The sequence below is a fragment of the Cheilinus undulatus genome, linkage group 20, assembly GCF_018320785.1.
Source record: "Cheilinus undulatus linkage group 20, ASM1832078v1, whole genome shotgun sequence".
Classification (NCBI taxonomy): domain Eukaryota; kingdom Metazoa; phylum Chordata; class Actinopteri; order Labriformes; family Labridae; genus Cheilinus; species Cheilinus undulatus.
The window spans coordinates 14,558,477-14,577,320 of NC_054884.1; the positions used below are offsets into that span (position 1 = coordinate 14,558,477).

Sequence of the window (18,844 nt, forward strand, 5' to 3'; positions counted from 1 at the left end):
GAATTAAAAATGTTAAGTTAAAGTACAAGGAGGGCATGCCAGAATTACAGTGGCTGTTGAATAAAGTCCCACTTGTTTAATCTGACCCAGCTCTGGCCTCTGTTTGCCTGTTTGTTTATTCACTGACTCTACTTTTACTTCTGCAGGTCTCAAGATGCCACTGAACTCCTACATGAAGACCTGGTGTTGGTGAGGGCAAAATAACTCATTTTAATCTCCACAATTCCTAAAATGACTTATTATTAACAAGGATTGCTGTATGATTTATGCTTTAATGCACTGTGAGATTTACGCCATACTGAAGTAAATTTAAAATGTTTTCAATCTGATTAACCATAGAAATCAGCTTACATGTTTGAGATAGCTGACTTTTAAAAATTGCATGATAAAGCCAACATTAAACAAATTAGATAACTATGACCACAGAGTGCATTTCTGTAGAAGTTACTGATATTAAAAGGGAACAGAGAATAGATATAGTGATTATCCCATGAGACACATTCACAGATGGCTTCTGGTAACCTGAGCCGTTGTTTCAGCGCTGATTGTTCCTGTCTGTTTCTCTGACTGAATAAAGGTGGAGCAGCGGGTGGAGCCTGCCAAGAAGGCGGCTCAGATCCTTCACAAGAAGCTGCAGGGCTGCATGCAGAGCCAGCCGGGGCTGGAGGTTGATAAACGAATGGTACAGAAACATTCATCCTGTAGAACTTGTATGGTATTAATTCACAAATTACCAAAAAAGAACGGATCCATATCCTCAACTATGAAGGGGACCCTATATGAAAACATATTGCCCTGATTAGGTTACCATTAGTGTCTTTAATAGTATGTTGCACAAAAAACTCATTAGATTTCTACATTTTGAGAAATCTTAGATCAACAGATTCATATACAGGCTTTCTTTTTATTCAGTGCATTCTGAGTGGTAACGTTAAGGAACTGCATTGCTCCTTTTTGCACATCTTAAACTTGTACTCACCTTTGGCTATACTACAGTAACTTCTTCCTAATACTTCACTAAAACTGCAAAGAAAAGGCTTTAAGGATGAAGGTGAGGAGAGAAAAATGCATATTTTTAACATCATTAGCCAGAATACATTTCACAACAAACTCAGCTAAGCATTTTTTTAAAACTACAGAAATCTAGTGTATTTCTTTGTGCAGCATACAGTGCATGCACAACACTAATGTTAACCTAATAAGGACATTTTTCCTAAATTTACAGGGCTACTTTTAACAACACATCCTGACTTTGAATTTTACAGTAGTTCACAAATTACAGTTTTAGTAAGGAGTTCTATGATATTATAAGTAAAAGGCCCCTATATGCATGCATTTTTCCCATATGACTTTAGTACTCTTATACAGTGCCTATAAAAAGTGTTCAAACCCTTGGATACCCTTTAAATTATTTTATAAATCAATCTTGATCAATATAATTCGGATTTTTCTCACAAAAAATAGGGAAAACCCCTATTTAATGTCAAAGTGTTTAAACAGGTTTCTACAAAGAAATGTCGATTAAAGAAAAGTATGTAAACAGACTTGCACATCTGGACACTGCAATTTTTCTCCATTCTCCTTTGTGAAAGTGCTCATGCTCTGTCAGGTTGCATGGGGATCAGGTGTGAACAGCCCTTTTTAAGTCCAGCCCCAAGTCCTCTATTGGATTGAGGTCTGTCCTTGACTCAGCCACTCCAGAACATTCACCTTGTGGTTATTTTTGTGTAGCTTTTGTTGTATGCTTCGAGTCATTGTCTTGCTGGAAAATAAATCTTCTCCCAAGGTGATGATCTTTTGCAGACTTAATAAGAATGTCCTCAAGGATTTCCCTATATTTTCCTGCATTCATTTTACCCTCTACCTTTGCATGCCTTCCCAGGCTGGCTGCAGAGAAGCATCCCCACAGCATGATGCTGCCACCACTGTGCCTCACAGTAGAGATGGTGTGTTTGTGGTAACATAGCATCTTGTCTGATAGCCAAAAATCACCATTTTGTCTCATCAGACCAAAGAACTTTCTTCTTCTTGACCATGGAGTCTCCCACATGCCTTTTTAGAGATTTATTATGAGCTTTCTTTAACAGTGGCTTTCTCTTTGGCAACAGTTGTTGAATGCAGCGTCTTTCCCTTCTCAGATTCTGAAGCTTGTGACTTCTTCAGAGTAGTCAGAGTTGTCTCGGCGGCTCTCTCACTAGTCTCCTTCTTGCACGGTCACTCAGTTTGTGAAGATGACCTGATCTAGGCCAATTTATATTTGTGCCATAATCCTTCCATTTCTTGATAATGGATTTAACTGAACTCGGGGATATTCAGTGCCTTAGATATTTTTTGTATCTATCCCCTGACTTCTAGTTTTCAAGATTTTTGTCTTTCTTTGAGTTATCTTTTGTCTTTATGGTGTAACGGTAGACATGAATACTGATTAACCAGTGACTGGAGCTTCCAGACACAGGTGTCTTATACTACAATCACTTGAGACACATTCACTGCATTTCATTTCACTTATTGTGAGACCACTAGCACCAATTGGCTGGGCCTCTGCTGAATTAAATAGGTGGATATTTATTTACAGACATTGCAAATTTTAAAGTAGACCGTTGTTATAAAGAAAATGAATGTAAGGAACAGATAATAGGTGTCATATCTGCTTCTGTGTCCACAGAAAAAGCTTCCTTTGATGCTGCTGTCCATCAGCATGGCAGAGAGCTTCAAAGACTTTGATGCAGACTCCTCGATCAGGTGACAGGTTTGGTTTTTTTCCACAGTTGTCCAACTCTTCATTAGCATATACGCTCAACCTGAACTCTTACAGCTGTGTTGACTGCTGTCATGTGAAATCCTCATGACTTTAAAATACACATGTTTTCAGTTCTGGGTGAAACTGAAAGAGGATCCACTCACTGTCTTCAAACTGTGGCTGAAATTCTCTAAGTCTCTTATTTATAGCTCTGAATCATAAGGTTTAGGTTTAAATTTAGCTCTGGTGCTTTCCGTGTTGTGACCTGTCGAAAATGTGTTGTAGTAGGTGCTGAGCGTGAGCTCTCTGTGTTTTTACCTGTGTTTGTGTGAGGCAGGAGGGTGCTGGAGATGTGCTGTTTCATGGAGAAGATGCTGGCGAGCATGCTGGCAGACTTTGAGATGAAAGTGGAGAAAGAAGTGCTGGAGCCGCTCAACAAGCTCAGTGAGGTGAGAATAGCTCTTGCAGCATTATGTTACACAAAACAGAGATTTTAATCTTTAACATTAACAAAGTAGAGACACAGCCAATAAGCAGGGAGCCCAAAGCTACAGCTGTAAAACTACTGAACAAACACTTGTCTGATAAATACCAGTATACATAAACTGAGTTCTGATGTCAGGTCATAACTGAAGATGCACTGTTCATGCACAATACAGACACAAGTACTAAATTAATGTCTCTTAGTCTCTGGGAGACCAGAACGCATTGTTAATAAAAAAAAATGTAGACAGTGCAAATTATACCATGCTGAATAGTCTATTTCTTTAATATCTAACCTAATATTTTTGACAGTGGACTCCCCACATATACAGGATGAGATAAACAAAGATATAAGACATGTTTTTTTTTTTTTTTTCCAAATGGTAGCTCCAGAATCTACACAGAAGCTTTAAAATGGCTCTTGAACCCAAAAAACATTAAAGCTGTTCTCAATACAATGTTCATTTTCCTGGCAGGATGATTTACCAGAAATTCTCAAGAATAAGAAACAGTTTGCAAAACTTACTACAGACTGGAACAACGCAAGAATCAGGTGAGTTACAGGCTCAACCAGGGCTACCTACACCTGTTTAACACCTTAAAACACACATTACATGACTAGTTTTTTGTGTTTAGGAGTCAAGCCAGCACCGGTCCTCAGGCCAGACAGGATGGGCTCAGAGAGGAAGTAGAAGAAGCTTGGAGGAGGTTGGAGAGCATCAAGGTAATAGTACAGTGTATGGAAAGTGTTCAACTGCTTAGTTGTAATCAGTCATGGTCAATATAATTTGGCTTTTTTGACAAAAAAAAACCCTTTCATGTCAAATTGGAAACAGATCCCTACAGAGTAATGCCAACTAAACAAAAAAATTTAAGGTAAAAGAAGTGACTGCAGCCAATTGGTGCTAGTAGTCTCACAATTAGTGGAATGGGGATCACCTGAGTGCCGTGAATGTGTCTCAGATGATTGCAGTATAAAGACACCTGTGTCTGGAAGGTCCAGTAACTGGTTAATCAACATTCCTGGCTACCATTACACCATGATGACAAAAGAACACTCCAAGCAAATTAGAGAAAATGTTATTAAAAATTGTAAGTTAGCGGGTGAATACAAAAAAAAAAAAAAAAAAAAATCCAAGGCACAGAACACCCCCAAGAGTTCATTTCAATCCATCTTCAAGCCATGGAAGCAGTATGGCTTATGTGTAAATCTGCCTGGATCAGGCTGTCCTCACAAACTGAGTGACCATGCAAGGCGTAGACTAGTGAGAGAGGCCACCAAGACTCATATTAAATCTTGCCAAGAGTTCACCAAAATGCATGTGGGAGACTCCATCGTCAAGTGGAAAAAGGTTCTTTGGTTTGATGAGACCAAAATGACACTGGTTACAGCATCATGCTGTGGGGATGCTTCTTGGCAGCTGGCCTTGGAAGGCTTGTAAAGACAGAGGGTAAAATGAATATGACAAAATAAAGCAAATCCCGAGGACAATCTTATCCAGTCTGCAAGAAAATGAAGGCTTGGGAGAAGATTTATTTTCCAGCAAGATAATGACCTGAAGCAGACAGCGAAAGCTACACAGAAAGGTTTAAAGACAACAAGGTGAATGTTCTGGAGTGGTCGAGTCAGAGACAGACCTCAGTCCAATAGAGAATGTGTGGCTTTACATGAAAAGGGCTGTTCGTGCTGGATCTCTGTGCAACATGGCAGAGCTTGAGCAGTTTTGCAAAGAAGTATGGAGCAAAATTGCAGTGTCCAGATGTGCAACCCTAATTGAGATCCATCCAACATCGACTCAGTGCTGTGATTGCATTCAAAGGTGCATCTACTAAACACTGACTTGGAGGGGGTGATTAATTATGCAGTCACTTATTTTCTATTCTATAATTTTATTTAATTGACATTTCTTTGTAGAAATCTGTTTTTACTTTAACATTTAAGATAATTTTTCTGTATTTTCTTTAGTTAAAAAGTGAAATTAAATTGCCCATGATTAATTTATAAGATCAATAAAAGGGTAAAAACATGAGGGGGTGGATACCTTTTACGGTGCACTTCTGTAAAAGTACAATTGCCTTGACCTCAGACTGTTCGCCTTTTCCACAGGACCAGTACTCTGCAGATCTTTATCACTTTGCAACCAAAGAGGAAGATTACGCTAACTACTTCATTCGTGTGAGTTGCACTTCCTATAGTTTGGTGTTCAAACAAAATGAATAAAGTTTTACTTCTAAGAAAGTTTGCAACCGCTCATCTGTATGATTTTTAAAAATTAACATCTTTTTTTTTTTTTTTGAACTAACCTTAGCTTCTGGAGCTTCAAGCAGAATACCACAAAAACTCCCTTGAGTTTCTGGACAAAAACATCAACGAGCTCAAAGAAAACCACAGTCAGAAAGGTGAAGTTAGTTGTCACTAGTCTGTAGATTTTTTAGCCCTGCTGTAATATTTCTCCATGTGTTCATATTTCCTCTGTGTACTCATCTGATTCCACAGGGTCAGCACTTAGTCTCAACTGCCAGAAGGTCTACGGGGAACCTTTACTCTCTCATCTGTCTCAGAGCGGGAGAGAAATCGCTGCACCCATCCAGGAGTGTATTCACATGCTGCTGAGAACAGGCATGAGGGAGGAGGTAGGACTGACAGGAGTAGTTAACAGGTTCACTGGGCCAAAACATAACAATCTGACTGATACACTTTTCAGCTCTGCTGTGGTAAGCTTTCTTACACAGTGGGAATGTACCATCCTAGAATATTGCCTACTGAGGCCCTTAGAGTACCATGGCAATATTAAAGCCCTCCAATCAGGAACTCTTTCATTTATTGCAAACCTTCTCGTATGAACTCATGGTTCAACTAGATTTCCATCAGTGCACCTTTCGACACCATGGAAGTCCCTCAGCAGATAAAAACATATCTCCTTAGCTCGACCAAAACTTTATTTAAAATCCTAACTAGATAACATCAGTAAACCCATGGATTGTATTGGTATACTACAGCATATTCATTTATCACATCAAGATCAGTGACCTGCTCTGTGACACATTCTTTATCAGCATTTTTTTATTCAACAAATGCAAGGTAGCTCTAAAAATTTGTTTGTCCATTATCACTTAAATAGAAATACAAAAACACAAACATGTCTTCTTCAGCGATAAAAAATAATCAATTTTAAACTAACTGTAATCTGTACTCACTGTATAAAGTGACATTCTTTGCAAAAATGCCCTTTTAAGTTTCTAAGTTAGTTGTCATTGGTGTTTGCCTCACTGAAGTATGTCATAACAGTGCTACTTCCACCTTGTAACCACTGTGTGTTCATTAGTTTAAATATGGCTTTGTACATCTGCATTTCCACCATAGGTAGCTGAAAAAATAAACTTTTAGTTTGTGCAAACTGCAGCGTATTCATTACCTTGTACTTTGGGATGAAAGATTCTGTGTAGCTTTCACTCTATGGTCATTGCCTTACTGGAATATGAATGTTCTCCCACGCTGTAGTTTTCTTGCTGACTGAAAAAGATTGTCCTCTAGGATTTTCCTATATTTTGCTCCATTCATTTTACCCTCTACCCTTACCAGCCTTCCAGGGCCGGCTAATGAGAGGCATCCCCACAGTATGATGCTGCCACCACTGTGCTTCACAGTGACGATGGTGTGTTTGTGGTGATGTGCAGTGATTGGTGTCTGCCAAACAGAGTGTCTTGTCTGATGGCCAAAAAGCTGGAGTGTTCTTTTGTCATCATGGTGTAATGGTAGCCAGGAATACTGATTAACCAGTGACTGGAACTTCCAGACACAGGTGTCTTTATACTACAATCACTTGAAAAACATTAACTGCACTCAAATGATCCCCATTTCACTAATTGTTAGACTACTAGCGCCAGTTGGCTGGACCTCTGGTGAATTAGGTCAGTCACTTTAAAGGGGATGAATATTTATGCAGTCACTTATTTCACATAACATACTTTCATTTAATTGGCATAACTTTGTAGAATTTGTTTTGCACTTTGACATTAAAGAAGTTTTTTTTAATTTGTCAAAAAGACAATTATATTGACCATCATTGATTTTTAAAATAATTGAGAGGATATAACATCCAAGGATGTAAATACTTATTACCGGTAATGTAATTTTCAGTCCCTTCACCAGTTATTGACGCACTGATTAAAGGGAAACAAAATGTTTTGCAGCCAGCTTTCAGCTGACCTACATTGCCATTGCTCACGCTATGCAGCCAGCATGCAGTGAAGTAATTTCTGCAGGGTTTGGGTTTGGGTATGCTTATGTTGATGCTTGCAGATTGCAGAAGAAAATACCAATATATAAACTAGATGAGTTCTGTTAAACATTATGATCTCATCAGAGGCAGCCGTGGCTCAGTTACAAATGGCCCCTTTACTTTGGTTTGCAGTTCAATCCCAACTCCTGAGGTTAACAAGTGTTCTCGAGCAAAACACTGAACACTCACTTGCTTCCAGTGGCACCTAAGACCTCCTCTGCTATCAGCACACAAATGCATGAGTGAATGGGTAAATGTGATGTAGAAGCACTTTGAGTGATCAGAGAAGTGCTATATTAGTGCAATCTTTAAACCAGTTTACTGTTTAAACCAGTTCATCTTGGGTCATTTGGTATGCAGTTACTTTAGGAGTTAGAACATGTAGCTTCATAGGCATAATGTTTAGATGGTCAAACCCTTCTCCACCTGCTCTCGGTATTGGCTGGATTTCAGCATGGCTGATTTGTTCTTCTTCGTCCTCCTTCAGGGTCTTTTCCGCCTGGCAGCAGCAGCTTCAGTGGTGAAGAGGCTGAAAACTTGTTTGAACCAGGAAATGGTCGACCACAGTGAGTTCAGCATGGACCCTCACGCCGTAGCAGGTATACAGATTTCCTCTTCTGGTTTAGTGATGACTTTCTGTTGTGGGCACTCTTTACTGTTCCTTCTTGTTCAGTCAATGTGGCTTTCACAGCTCATTCTAACTTCCCATTTTCCTTTTCTGTTAACTCCAAATATGGCTCCTGTTGCAGCTTCCAGTAATGTAAAAAGCACAGCTTCCTGTGTACTAGAGATTCTTTTAAAACAGTGATATTGAAGCTGTCATGGGCTGCACAAAGTCACAGTGAAGAAAACAGACACTTTTAGGTTTAACCTTACAACATGACAATTGAAAGTATTCAAATGAACTATTTCCCTCCACCTTCTAAAATGCAACATTGATGATATTTTCCTCTGGTTTTACAGGAGCTTTAAAGTGTTACCTACGAGAACTACCTGAACCTCTAATGACATTTGAACTCTACAATGACTGGTTCAAAGCAGCAGGGTCTGTATCCTATCTACACTACAGCTTGTATTTCTTTTTTCTGGTCTGTTTATTGAATGTGTGTGTGTGTTTTTTTGTTCCTTACAGGGAAAAAGACCTAACAGAAAAGCTAGAGCAATTCAAAGTACTTCTAAAGAAACTGCCATCTGAAAACTACAACAATCTCCGGTGTGTATTTCTGATGTTTTTCGTGCATATCATTGTCAAAGATCATTTAGCATTCTTGTTTTCTGTTACTGGAAGTCTGGAGTTTACATGTTGATTGTGAAATCTTTGTCCCTAAAGAGTTATTTTGGAGAACAAATAAAACACGTGCATAATTAAAATTGAAGTGAGTTGGATGTTAGCCACATTAGTAAATCTGTAAGGATTTGCAGTGCTGCTATTGGTGCCTCAGGATTGCACACTGAGAACGGATGAGAACAAAGATAGTAAGCCACACAGTTGCTTGTGTGGCTTGTTCCTTTCATTAACAATCATTTTAACTAAGGATGCACGATAATGGATTTTTGCTGATATCCGATATGCCGATATTTTAAAACTCAATTTGGCCGATACCGATATTTAATTACATTTTTTCCACTGTAAAACACCAATGCCATGCTGTGCGACAATTTTTTTTTTCTAAATATTGGTAGTCTATTTTTTTTTTAGAAACAGACAAAACATTTGATTTTTATCAGAAATGAAGGATGTTTTTTTTTTTTTGTTTTTCACATACAGCCATACACTAATGAAAAACTTACACTAATGTCTTCGGGTAACATACAAGACATGCTACATGTGTTTTTAGCAGTACAGCCAAAGTCATCTTCATCTTTGAGGGCAATAAAAAGCAGCAAAATAACCTGCTGACACTGAGCTCCACAGTGCAAGAAATAGCTTATAAATTTAGATTGATTCTCCTTATTACTCAGCCTGTATGCAGGATGGCTCCCTGAGATACTCCAAATACAAAGTGCTTTAAATAACAACAACAAAAATTCTTAAATGCAAAAAATCTAGCTATAGTTCAGAGCTCCTGTGAGTGCAGGACAGGCTTTTTAAGAGTTAAATTCTCATATCCACTGAGGCAGTGAGGCTCAACATGCTAACAGGATGAACACTTGATGTCCTTATATTTGTGGTGAAGCTAGTATGTTTAGCTTTAATGAGGAGATTCTTTTTGTAACTTGAAACAAAGTTTTGCAGTTCAGGTAAGGCTATAAGGGGGCTTTAAATGCGTTATTAGCCCGCGGAAGCCCGTATATTCTACCACGCTGAAAGGCGTCTCTTATCAAAAGCTATGGATTCAATGATTTTCCTGTTCAGCTCCTTACCTTTGGGAGGTCACTGTTGTATTTTTTTAGCTTTGTCGAAAGTTGAACAGCTGCTAGCTTGTTATGACGTTCTCACTGCTACCTAGCTCTTTTACCCTTAGCCAGAACTGACATTTCTTGTCAGTGTGTGTGCAGAGAACCATCTCCTGGACATACTGAATATAGCACATAAGCTTGACAGATATGGGTTAATTCAGTGATTTTCTCTTTAATAAAGAACACAATATTTCACATCAGTAACTTCAACCTTTTTAAAGACTTTCTAACTTATAACTTTAAATGAAATGAAATTTTGAGACCTTTACCCTATGTTGAAGAAGAAGTTGCACTCAAACTGATAGGAAACTGCATTTTGTCGCTTTGTAGTTGAGACATAGGCTGACAATACAGTAGATCAACCTTTTCAGAAATAGACTAGCTTATAGCCTATTGCAGAATCTAATGCTAGCCCTTTAAACTACACAGATGTACTTAGAAATATGAACGACCAGCATGTTAGCTTTGCTATTCTAAGTAGTTAGCTTACAAATGTAGCCTATACCAAACCAATTTGAGCTAGCTAACTTTCGCTAAGTTTAGCTCGAAGTTGGAAGCTGACATTAGCCATGTATTAAAGTACAGGTTATATCTTTGAACATGAGCAGGTTATAACATGCTTAGCAAGTGGGTGCTAACATAAAACCGAGCACAAATCACCCCAGAAAACTGCCTTTCAATAGTATTAGCAGGATGCTTTTTCTGGTAAAAGCAAAAAGATTGCTAAAAGTTTTTTTTTAAAATCAAAATGTGTTGCAAAATGTTTTTAAATCATTAATCAATTTGTGGAAGTGGTTCCAAACTTTTTCTGCCAGTTCCCCTTTTAGCAGATTAAATACTTTAGAGCCCCCCTCACCACACACATCAACACAAATATCTATACACAGAGAAAAGCCTGTCTTAAACAGATGGGATACATTAAAAGGAAGGAATGTGGCTCTCTATTTAACACCCACCATTGTAAAGGTGGAGTAAAATCAAGATATGACTCATCATATTTTCTTGCCTTTATTATAGTAGTTTGGACATCAGGTATAAAGGTGCATTCAGAAAGTATTCAGATCTCTTTCACTTTTTAAAAAAATATGCTGTGTTACTGCCTGATGCTACGATTGTTTGAATTCATTTTTTCTCTTATTAATCTGCTCTCACTTCACCGTAATGACAAAGTGAAAACAACAGTTTAGAAGTACATATACAAAAGTATTAAGACCCTTGGCAAAAAACAATTTAGCCCTGGCTCCTCACATTTCTCTTGATCACACACCTCTCTATAGAAGACCTCACAGCTTGCAATGCATTTCAGAGCAAAAACCAAGCCATGGGGTCAAAGGACTGTTGCAAGGTACAGCTCTGGGGAAGGCTACAAAAAAAATCTGTGACACTGAAGGTTCCCATGAGCACAGTGGCCTCCATAATTCTTAAATGGAAGAAGTTTGCCACAGCCAGGAGCCAGGGCTGTTCCAAGAGCTGGTCGCCAGGCCAAACAGCAATCAGGGGAGAAGGATTTAGTAAGAGAGGTGACCAAGAACCCGATGCTCACTCTGACCAAGCTCCAGAGATCCTGTGTGGAGCTGGACAACGTTCCAGAAGGACAACCATCACTGCAGCCCTCCACTGATCTGGACTTTATGGCAGAGTGTCTAGACAGAATCCTCTCCTCTGTACAAAACACATGAAAGCCCACTTGGAGTTCACAATAAAAGCACCTGAACGACTCTCAGGCTGTGAGAAACAAATTCTCTGATGAAACCAAGACTGAACTGCTTGGCCTTAATTCTAACTAGGCACATCTCATCACCTGCCTATTGATTGTTTGCTAGCTGTGGAAAACAGTGTCATTGCATCAGGCTCCCTCTACGGGCCACACTGCCCAATTTGGCAATCACTGGTCTCGTGCAATCTTGTATTTACTTTCCACTGAACAGAAACTACACTTTTCTATTACAAACCAGTTTAACCTCTGCTCTATCTCTTTTTTTTCTCTTAATTTCCCTGTTAGGTATCTTGTCCAGTTTTTGTCTCTGCTCTCTGAGCAGCAAGCTGTAAACAAGATGACACCAAGTAACATTGCCATCGTCCTGGGACCAAACCTCCTCTGGCCACAGGTTGAAGGGTGAGTAGAAACCAGACTCTTTACCTTTTGTTTACTTTTATCAGACATGCATGTCCCCTATCCTGCCTGCTCTTCCTCTTTTATCATCTTTATGTCTTAATTTAGATGGACAGCATATTTCAGCAATCACACCTGCTAGTGGGTCTGAACCACAACAGTCTAATAACAGAAAATGGCTGTCTAGGCTTCAACTCTTTTCCTAAGGAGGGATGTTTAATACATTAAATCTAGCAACAGATTGCATAAGTGCTCTCTTTGGTTAGACCTCAATGAGCAGAGACTATTTCAAGCTGTTATCCACTTTTTAATCATCCTGTGGTAACACAGAGGTTGTATTTTATGAATTAACCTGATGAACTATGAGAATGACTCAAATAACCTGATTGTTTGCACTACATGATTTCTTCACATCTCTGCTTCTTTAGGGAAGCTGCTCTGTTGGATATGGCGTCAGCTTCTTCAGTCCAAGTGGTGACTGTCATCGAGCCTCTTATCCAGTACTGCTCCAGCCTCTTTCCTGAAGGTAAAAAACAAAATAAACAAGTAAAAGTCTCTTATTTGACCTTTCGAGGACCTTTTTGATTTTTGACCTGAATGTTGTTTTGGTTAAAAGAACTTTTTTTTTTTTCGATAATCCTAGAGATCTAATGAAAGAAACACCCCTATAGACACAGACACTCACAGCAATCAAACAATCAGTAACATTAGGGCTGACTCAGCCTTTAAATGAGCTTAGACCCATGTGCCAAAATGACCTGTATGGACCTTTCTTGACCTCTTCTTCCCCTTCTCAGAGGTTGTGTACGTATTAAGAAGTGATTGATAGATTTATAGTATCCCAACAAAGTTGTGTTTAGAAATATACAACATATAAGCGAGATTATTATGAAATAATATGGGTGTTTTAAAAAAAGACAAAATCATACACGTTATCTTATACGTTATACACGTTAATTTTTGTTCCCCTCCTTTATGATAGACTAACAGGCACTATTACCAATAATATTATGATTAAAAGCTTCTTACTGTGATCTGCTGCACAAACTTTCAAAACTGTGTGTTGCAAAGACTTTATTTTGGGTGAAACTGAAAGTTGCTGCACCTTTTGCAACCATTTCACAGGAAACAACTTCTGTAAATACAGTATAGGAGAATTAAACCTTGAAGTCTGCCTGTGAGTGTTTGCAGCAGACAGTTGTGTTAGGGTAAAATAGAGTAAAATCATAGAATTACTATTACGGATAATGGCCTACACTTAAAAAAGAACATTTTTCTGATATGTTATCACAGTGATGTTTTTTTGTAAGAGCTGCTGTTATTTCATTTTTTCTTGTCTTGTTTTTGTCAGCCATATCCTTTGAGGTCCCAGAACTTCCCGAGGTACATGATGTGACACTGCCGATGCCAGAAAAGGAGAAACTGAGCAGAACTGTCTCCTCATCTTCATCCACAACCTCCTCCTGCTCCTCTTACCACCTGCCTCTCTCAAAGTCAAACAGGTATAAGTCTTTGTGGACAGAACATGTACAGTGCCCATAAAAAGTATGCCCCCGGTGTTTTTTACCCTTTTATTGATTTTATAAATCCTCACTGAGGTCTTTGGCTAGGCCACTCCAGAACATTCACCTTGTAATGCTGGCAATATTTTTTCTCAGACTGAGTAATTTTGTCCTCCAGGATTTTCTTATATTCTTCCGCTTTCATTTTACCCTCTACCTTTACAAGCCCTTCAGGGCTGGCTGCTGAGAAGCATCCCCACAGCATGATGCTGCCACCACCATGCTTGACCGTGGGGATGGTGTGTTTGTGGTGCTTGGTGTCTTGTCCGATGGCCAGAAAGCACCATTTTGGTCTCATCAGACCAAAGAGCTGTCTTCCACTTGACCATGAATTCTCCCACATGCCTTTTGGTGAACGCTTTTCCCGATTGGAGGTTTTTTCAGCAGTGGCTTTCTCTTTGCTACTCTCCCATAAACATTTGGCTGGTGATGAACCCGGGCAACAGTCATTCTATGCAGAGTCTCTCCCGTCTCAACTGCTGAAGCTTGTAACTCCTTCAGAGTGGTCATAGGTGTCTTGGTGGCCTCTGTCACTAGTCTCCTTCTTTCACTGCCCTCAGTTTGTGAGGATGACCTGATCTAGGCACATGTGCCATATTCTTTCCATGCCTTGATGATGGATTTAACAAACTCTGGGGGATGATCAGTTCCTTGGATGTTTTTGTATCCATCCCCTAACTTATTCTTCTTAATAGTCTTTTCTCTGATTTGCTTGCAGTTTTCTTTTGTCTTCATGGTGTAATGATAGCCATGAATACTGATTAACCAGTGACTGGATCTCCCAGACACAGGTATCTTTATACTACAATCACTCGAGACACATTCACTGCACTTAGGTGATCCTCATTTCACTAATTATGAGACTACTAACAACAATTGGCTGGACCTTTGTGCAATTAAATCACTTTGACATTAAAGAGGATTTTTTTTTGTAAAATAATAATAAAAAAACATTATGTTGACATGATTGATTTGTAAAATCAATAAAGGGATAAAGCATCCAAGGGGGTGAATACTTTTTATAGGCACTGTAATTCATAATCTCAAGGGAGTTTTAAATTAGGACTGTAAATACAGCACAATAACAAAACTCCTGCTGCCCCAAACTATAACAACAGGACGTTAAAGCTTCTTTTGTCGGTGGCTGCTCTTTGAATTTTTCCCTCATTGCTGAATTTTTTTTTTAATGATTTTTTTTCTGTTTCTCTCCATCAGCTCAGCCTCTTTGGACAGCGGCTGCTTCTTGATCAAATCTGGCTCTGTGGGTCGCCCTGGCACCTCCACCTGGGCCAGCCCTGTGCCTGAAGAAGCAACCTCAACCCACCCAAGCACAACATCAAGCAGCTCATCCTCAATCAATGCCAGCTCTGTCATGTCCTTCAACTCTTCCCCTGCCTGCAGCTCAACAGCAAACCTTCCTAAAGCTACAGGAGCCCCAAACCCTGGTCAGGTCAGGAGTCCCACACAGAAGCAGAGCTCAGACCAGCTGGAGCCAATTTTAGAGGCACCTCCTGACTCTCCAAAAGCTCTGGTGAAGATCACCTCACCGTATAAACGTAAGTTAAAGTCAATAAAGACACTGACTTTTTTATAACAAGGTACTCCAGCTTTTCTCTTTCTTGACACCAGGAAACCAAAATGCTTCAAAACGTCAGATTTAAAGGTTGCTGGAGTCTCCACAATCTCAAAAACTTTGTCACTCCATTCTCCCTTGCCACTAGAAGCATCCATGAGTGGAGTGCAAAGGATGATGATTATTATATTATCATATTGAACATAATTGGATATAATATAAATTTTAATTTTTTCCCACTTTAAATGAGTCAGTCTTTTAAAAACTACTTCTGCCTGAAATTTACATATCAAATAATAATATTTTCTATTTAACACTTTAAAGGCATGTATGTTTACACAACTCCCTTTTTTAATAGAGCAAAAGCAAAAAAAAAAACTCAAATAAAATACACACACTTTTTTACACACTCAAGCATCAATATCCAACATCAATAGTGACACATGCTTATCATTTCTGTAGCAAGACACCCTTGCAGAAAACAGAAAAAAGTGTGAAATTTCAACCTATGCTTTGAATGGGAAAAAGTATCTCCATCTGGTGAAGAAATGTAAAAATTAAAAATTGAAATCAAGTAGTCCAAACAGAAATCTTGAGGAATGCATTGGTTTATGTTAAGATGAACATATCAATTTAAAAAAATGGCATTTTCAATGGTTTTGAATTGGACTTTTTCTTCATAGGACAATTATAAGATTAAAAAAGCATCTCTTAAGGGTTAACAATATTAATCTCTGCCAAAGACACATCCTCATGTGACTGCAGGAGTTGGGGACTGAACCCCCTCTCTTTGGTTAAGGCATTACTGATTGTACTTACTGAGCCCCAGTCACCCCAGCCATCCTACCTGACTCATTATCTACTGTCATCTGTCATTCCCTTCTCAGAAAAAAAGGGTTGGAGGTTGGAAAAGGTCAAGGCTGGCGGCCTGTTTTGGGATCAGGCCGATGGCTTCTTTCCCTGCGTGTCATTTCTCTCACTACCTGGTTTCTGACTACATCTACTTTACTTTTTCTCAAATAAAAGCATCTGAGCCAAAACAAATTTACAAAAGTCAAATGGTCAAAATCAACAGATGCTAACCCGTCTCGATTACTTTGAAAAATAGCTTAAGCTTTAGAAAAAACAGATCCTCTATTTTCCAAAGTTCAGCTCAGGGTTAGTATTTTTTTTTTTACCATAGAAGCTCAAATTCACATTTTTTCCTCAAATCCATGCTGATAACATTAACACTTTGACATCATCAGGTCTTTTTTTTTGTATAATTAAGTCCCTTTAGAGCAACGGGATACATTACCAATCATTATTATTACAATCTGAACAGCGGGCAATCAGTCTTCCTGAACATAATATTTGTAGTCTCCCTTTAATGGCCTTCATATTTGTCCTTCAAATACACCTGTCCCCTCATATATCTGGGCTCAGGCATATCTCATTATTTCAACGTCTCTTTCTATTGTATAACATCGTCCCATACAGATTCTTTACTTCTATCTGTTTCCTCTCATAAAGTCAAAGTGCTGCCTTGTCGGGTCAAGCTAACAGTGAGAAAATAAATGTACTTTTCTTCTTGTAACAACCAGGAAGTACACAGGAAACAGGAAGTCTCAGACCACTGACCAAAATATCAGCATCTGGGGTTGTGCGTCATCTCTGTTGAAACTTGCACACTGAAATACTTTCCTTATGTCTTCCCCCCTTTATTCTGTAATCTTCTGACTTCAAATCAGATGTTGTTACTTGACTTTTACAATCAGTATGAAGTTTATTAAACACTTGCATGTTTACTGCCACTATGGCAGCATGGTGGATGTTAAAACTCTTGGTTTGACTTAAACCAAAGGTAAGACAGTAGTTAAAATGGTTAAAACCTGCAGGTGATTTTTCAATTGGAAGTCTTATGGTGTATGAGCTAAGGATGTTCCTGGGTGTCTATTTCCCCATTTGGCTAAACACTCATTTAAATAGTGTTGAAACGACTAATCTAAAGAGGAGAGAACACTTCTCACAGGGTCTTTGTGCCAGCAGGTACGGTGTGAGCCTGAAATACTCTGTACAGCGTAGCTAACATTAGCAGGAAGCTCCGCAGCCTTGGTTCCTCTTTGCATATTAATATCATGCTTTGACGTGGCCTTTTTTCACTTCAGTTGAAATACACAACTTCAACCCTTGACAGACTACATACAACTTTATTTCTATTTACTACTTAAAAAACGGCCTTCCCTGGCTGTCCCTACTACATGCTAACTACTGGCGCACCGATGGTCGGGTGGTTGGGGCACATGCCATCTGCGAAGGTGACCCGGGTTCGAATCTGGCCCATGGCACTATTTCCTGCATGTCTCTCCCTGCTCTCTTCCCTGTTTCCGACTCTATCCACTGTCCTATCAAATAAAGGCAAAACGGCCAAAAATAAATCTTAAAAAAAAAAAAAAAAAACCTACATGCTAACTACTTAGCATCTCACATTTACTTCAAGTGAAGTGCCATTGGTAAGCTCAGACAGGAAGGCAGCTGCCATTAACTGAAGCTACAGCAGCCTCTAGTGGCAGGAGGCCATTACAGTCAGTTTAAAAGAGTCTTAGACACCAGGATTAAAGCCTGTGTTTATAAAAAACGATAGGTAATTGGTTTAACCAACTCATAAATCTTGCGCTGGCTAATTTGATAAACAGATTCAACCATTAAACCACGGGCATCCCTAGTATGAGCCCTGAAATACTCTTGATCAGTAGAACACTTTTCTTATCTTGTTGCTCCTGCAATGCCTACTCATAACACAAATGTCTTCTCTATCTTATAAACAGCAAAACGATCTTTCAGCCAGAACAAACCCCTCCAGCCAAAAGAGCAGCTGACAGTTCAGTTCTCTAAATCCAGACCTCCTGCACCACCTAAACTCCACACCCCAGCACCAGCCACCACAGCCCAAGCCCCTGCAGAGATCAGGACCCAGCCAGTACCAGCACCAGTCCCTGAAGAGACGAGGACACAGCCCATACCAGCACCCCGGGGTCAGCCTGTGAACCCAAAAAAGCCTCCAGTGAAGAAGCCTGGACGGAAAGCACCAAACTGCCCTCCACCTCTCCCTCCTCCATCACAACCAAAAGAGGTCCCTTCTGTAGCACAGTGAGAAAAACAGAGCACTATGCAATACAGTATAAAATCAGATACAGCCCTTGTTGATGGTGTTTATTTTACTTCACACCTCAAAGACATTACTGTTTCCTGTGACTACAGATGCCACAAAGCAACAGCTACACAGATATTAGACATTTTGGGACAAATTTCAACCAGAGAGGGCAGTACAGCACTGATTCAAGACCTGCTTTTAAGCTACTTTTTAAATACAAGGATGTATTAATTAAATGAATTACAATGAATACATTTGCATGTTTTTTTTTTAGTTGTTGTAAGCAGTGATACATTTCAGGTTGTGGCATGGTCAATTTTATGGCATATCAGTGTTTCTGTAACCACTGTCTTTAATTTATTCCTTGGTACTGTTACCTTAAACTGTATGTTTCTGATAATAAAAGCCAGAGAGAAATCTTTAAGGATAAAAGTGTAACATAATAAATGAATGCAGCCACCCGAAATTGATTTCCAATGCATGTCTGTGGTTTCTTTAAGGTGAATTATCTGTAAATGTAAGCCCTGTAGAGTAGTAAACTTTTACAATCTTTGTAA

General features: G+C 39.1%; 1 protein-coding gene across 1 annotated transcript in view; it reads left to right on the forward strand.

Annotated features, from left to right (window-relative positions):
• Positions 1-18,757, forward strand: part of sh3bp1 (SH3-domain binding protein 1) — a 29,804-nt gene extending 11,047 nt beyond the window's left edge. Inside the window, exons 2-18 of the mRNA XM_041815411.1 lie at positions 147-189; positions 578-682; positions 2,666-2,742; positions 3,078-3,189; positions 3,700-3,776; positions 3,860-3,947; positions 5,331-5,399; positions 5,533-5,623; positions 5,721-5,857; positions 7,994-8,105; positions 8,470-8,551; positions 8,639-8,719; positions 11,909-12,022; positions 12,448-12,545; positions 13,371-13,521; positions 14,797-15,137; positions 17,962-18,757. Coding sequence (XP_041671345.1) covers positions 147-189; positions 578-682; positions 2,666-2,742; positions 3,078-3,189; positions 3,700-3,776; positions 3,860-3,947; positions 5,331-5,399; positions 5,533-5,623; positions 5,721-5,857; positions 7,994-8,105; positions 8,470-8,551; positions 8,639-8,719; positions 11,909-12,022; positions 12,448-12,545; positions 13,371-13,521; positions 14,797-15,137; positions 17,962-18,287 — 2,104 coding nt within the window. The 3' untranslated portion in view covers positions 18,288-18,757. The remainder of the gene's footprint in view (positions 1-146; positions 190-577; positions 683-2,665; positions 2,743-3,077; positions 3,190-3,699; positions 3,777-3,859; positions 3,948-5,330; positions 5,400-5,532; positions 5,624-5,720; positions 5,858-7,993; positions 8,106-8,469; positions 8,552-8,638; positions 8,720-11,908; positions 12,023-12,447; positions 12,546-13,370; positions 13,522-14,796; positions 15,138-17,961) is intronic.
• Positions 18,758-18,844: the final 87 nt, after the last annotated feature.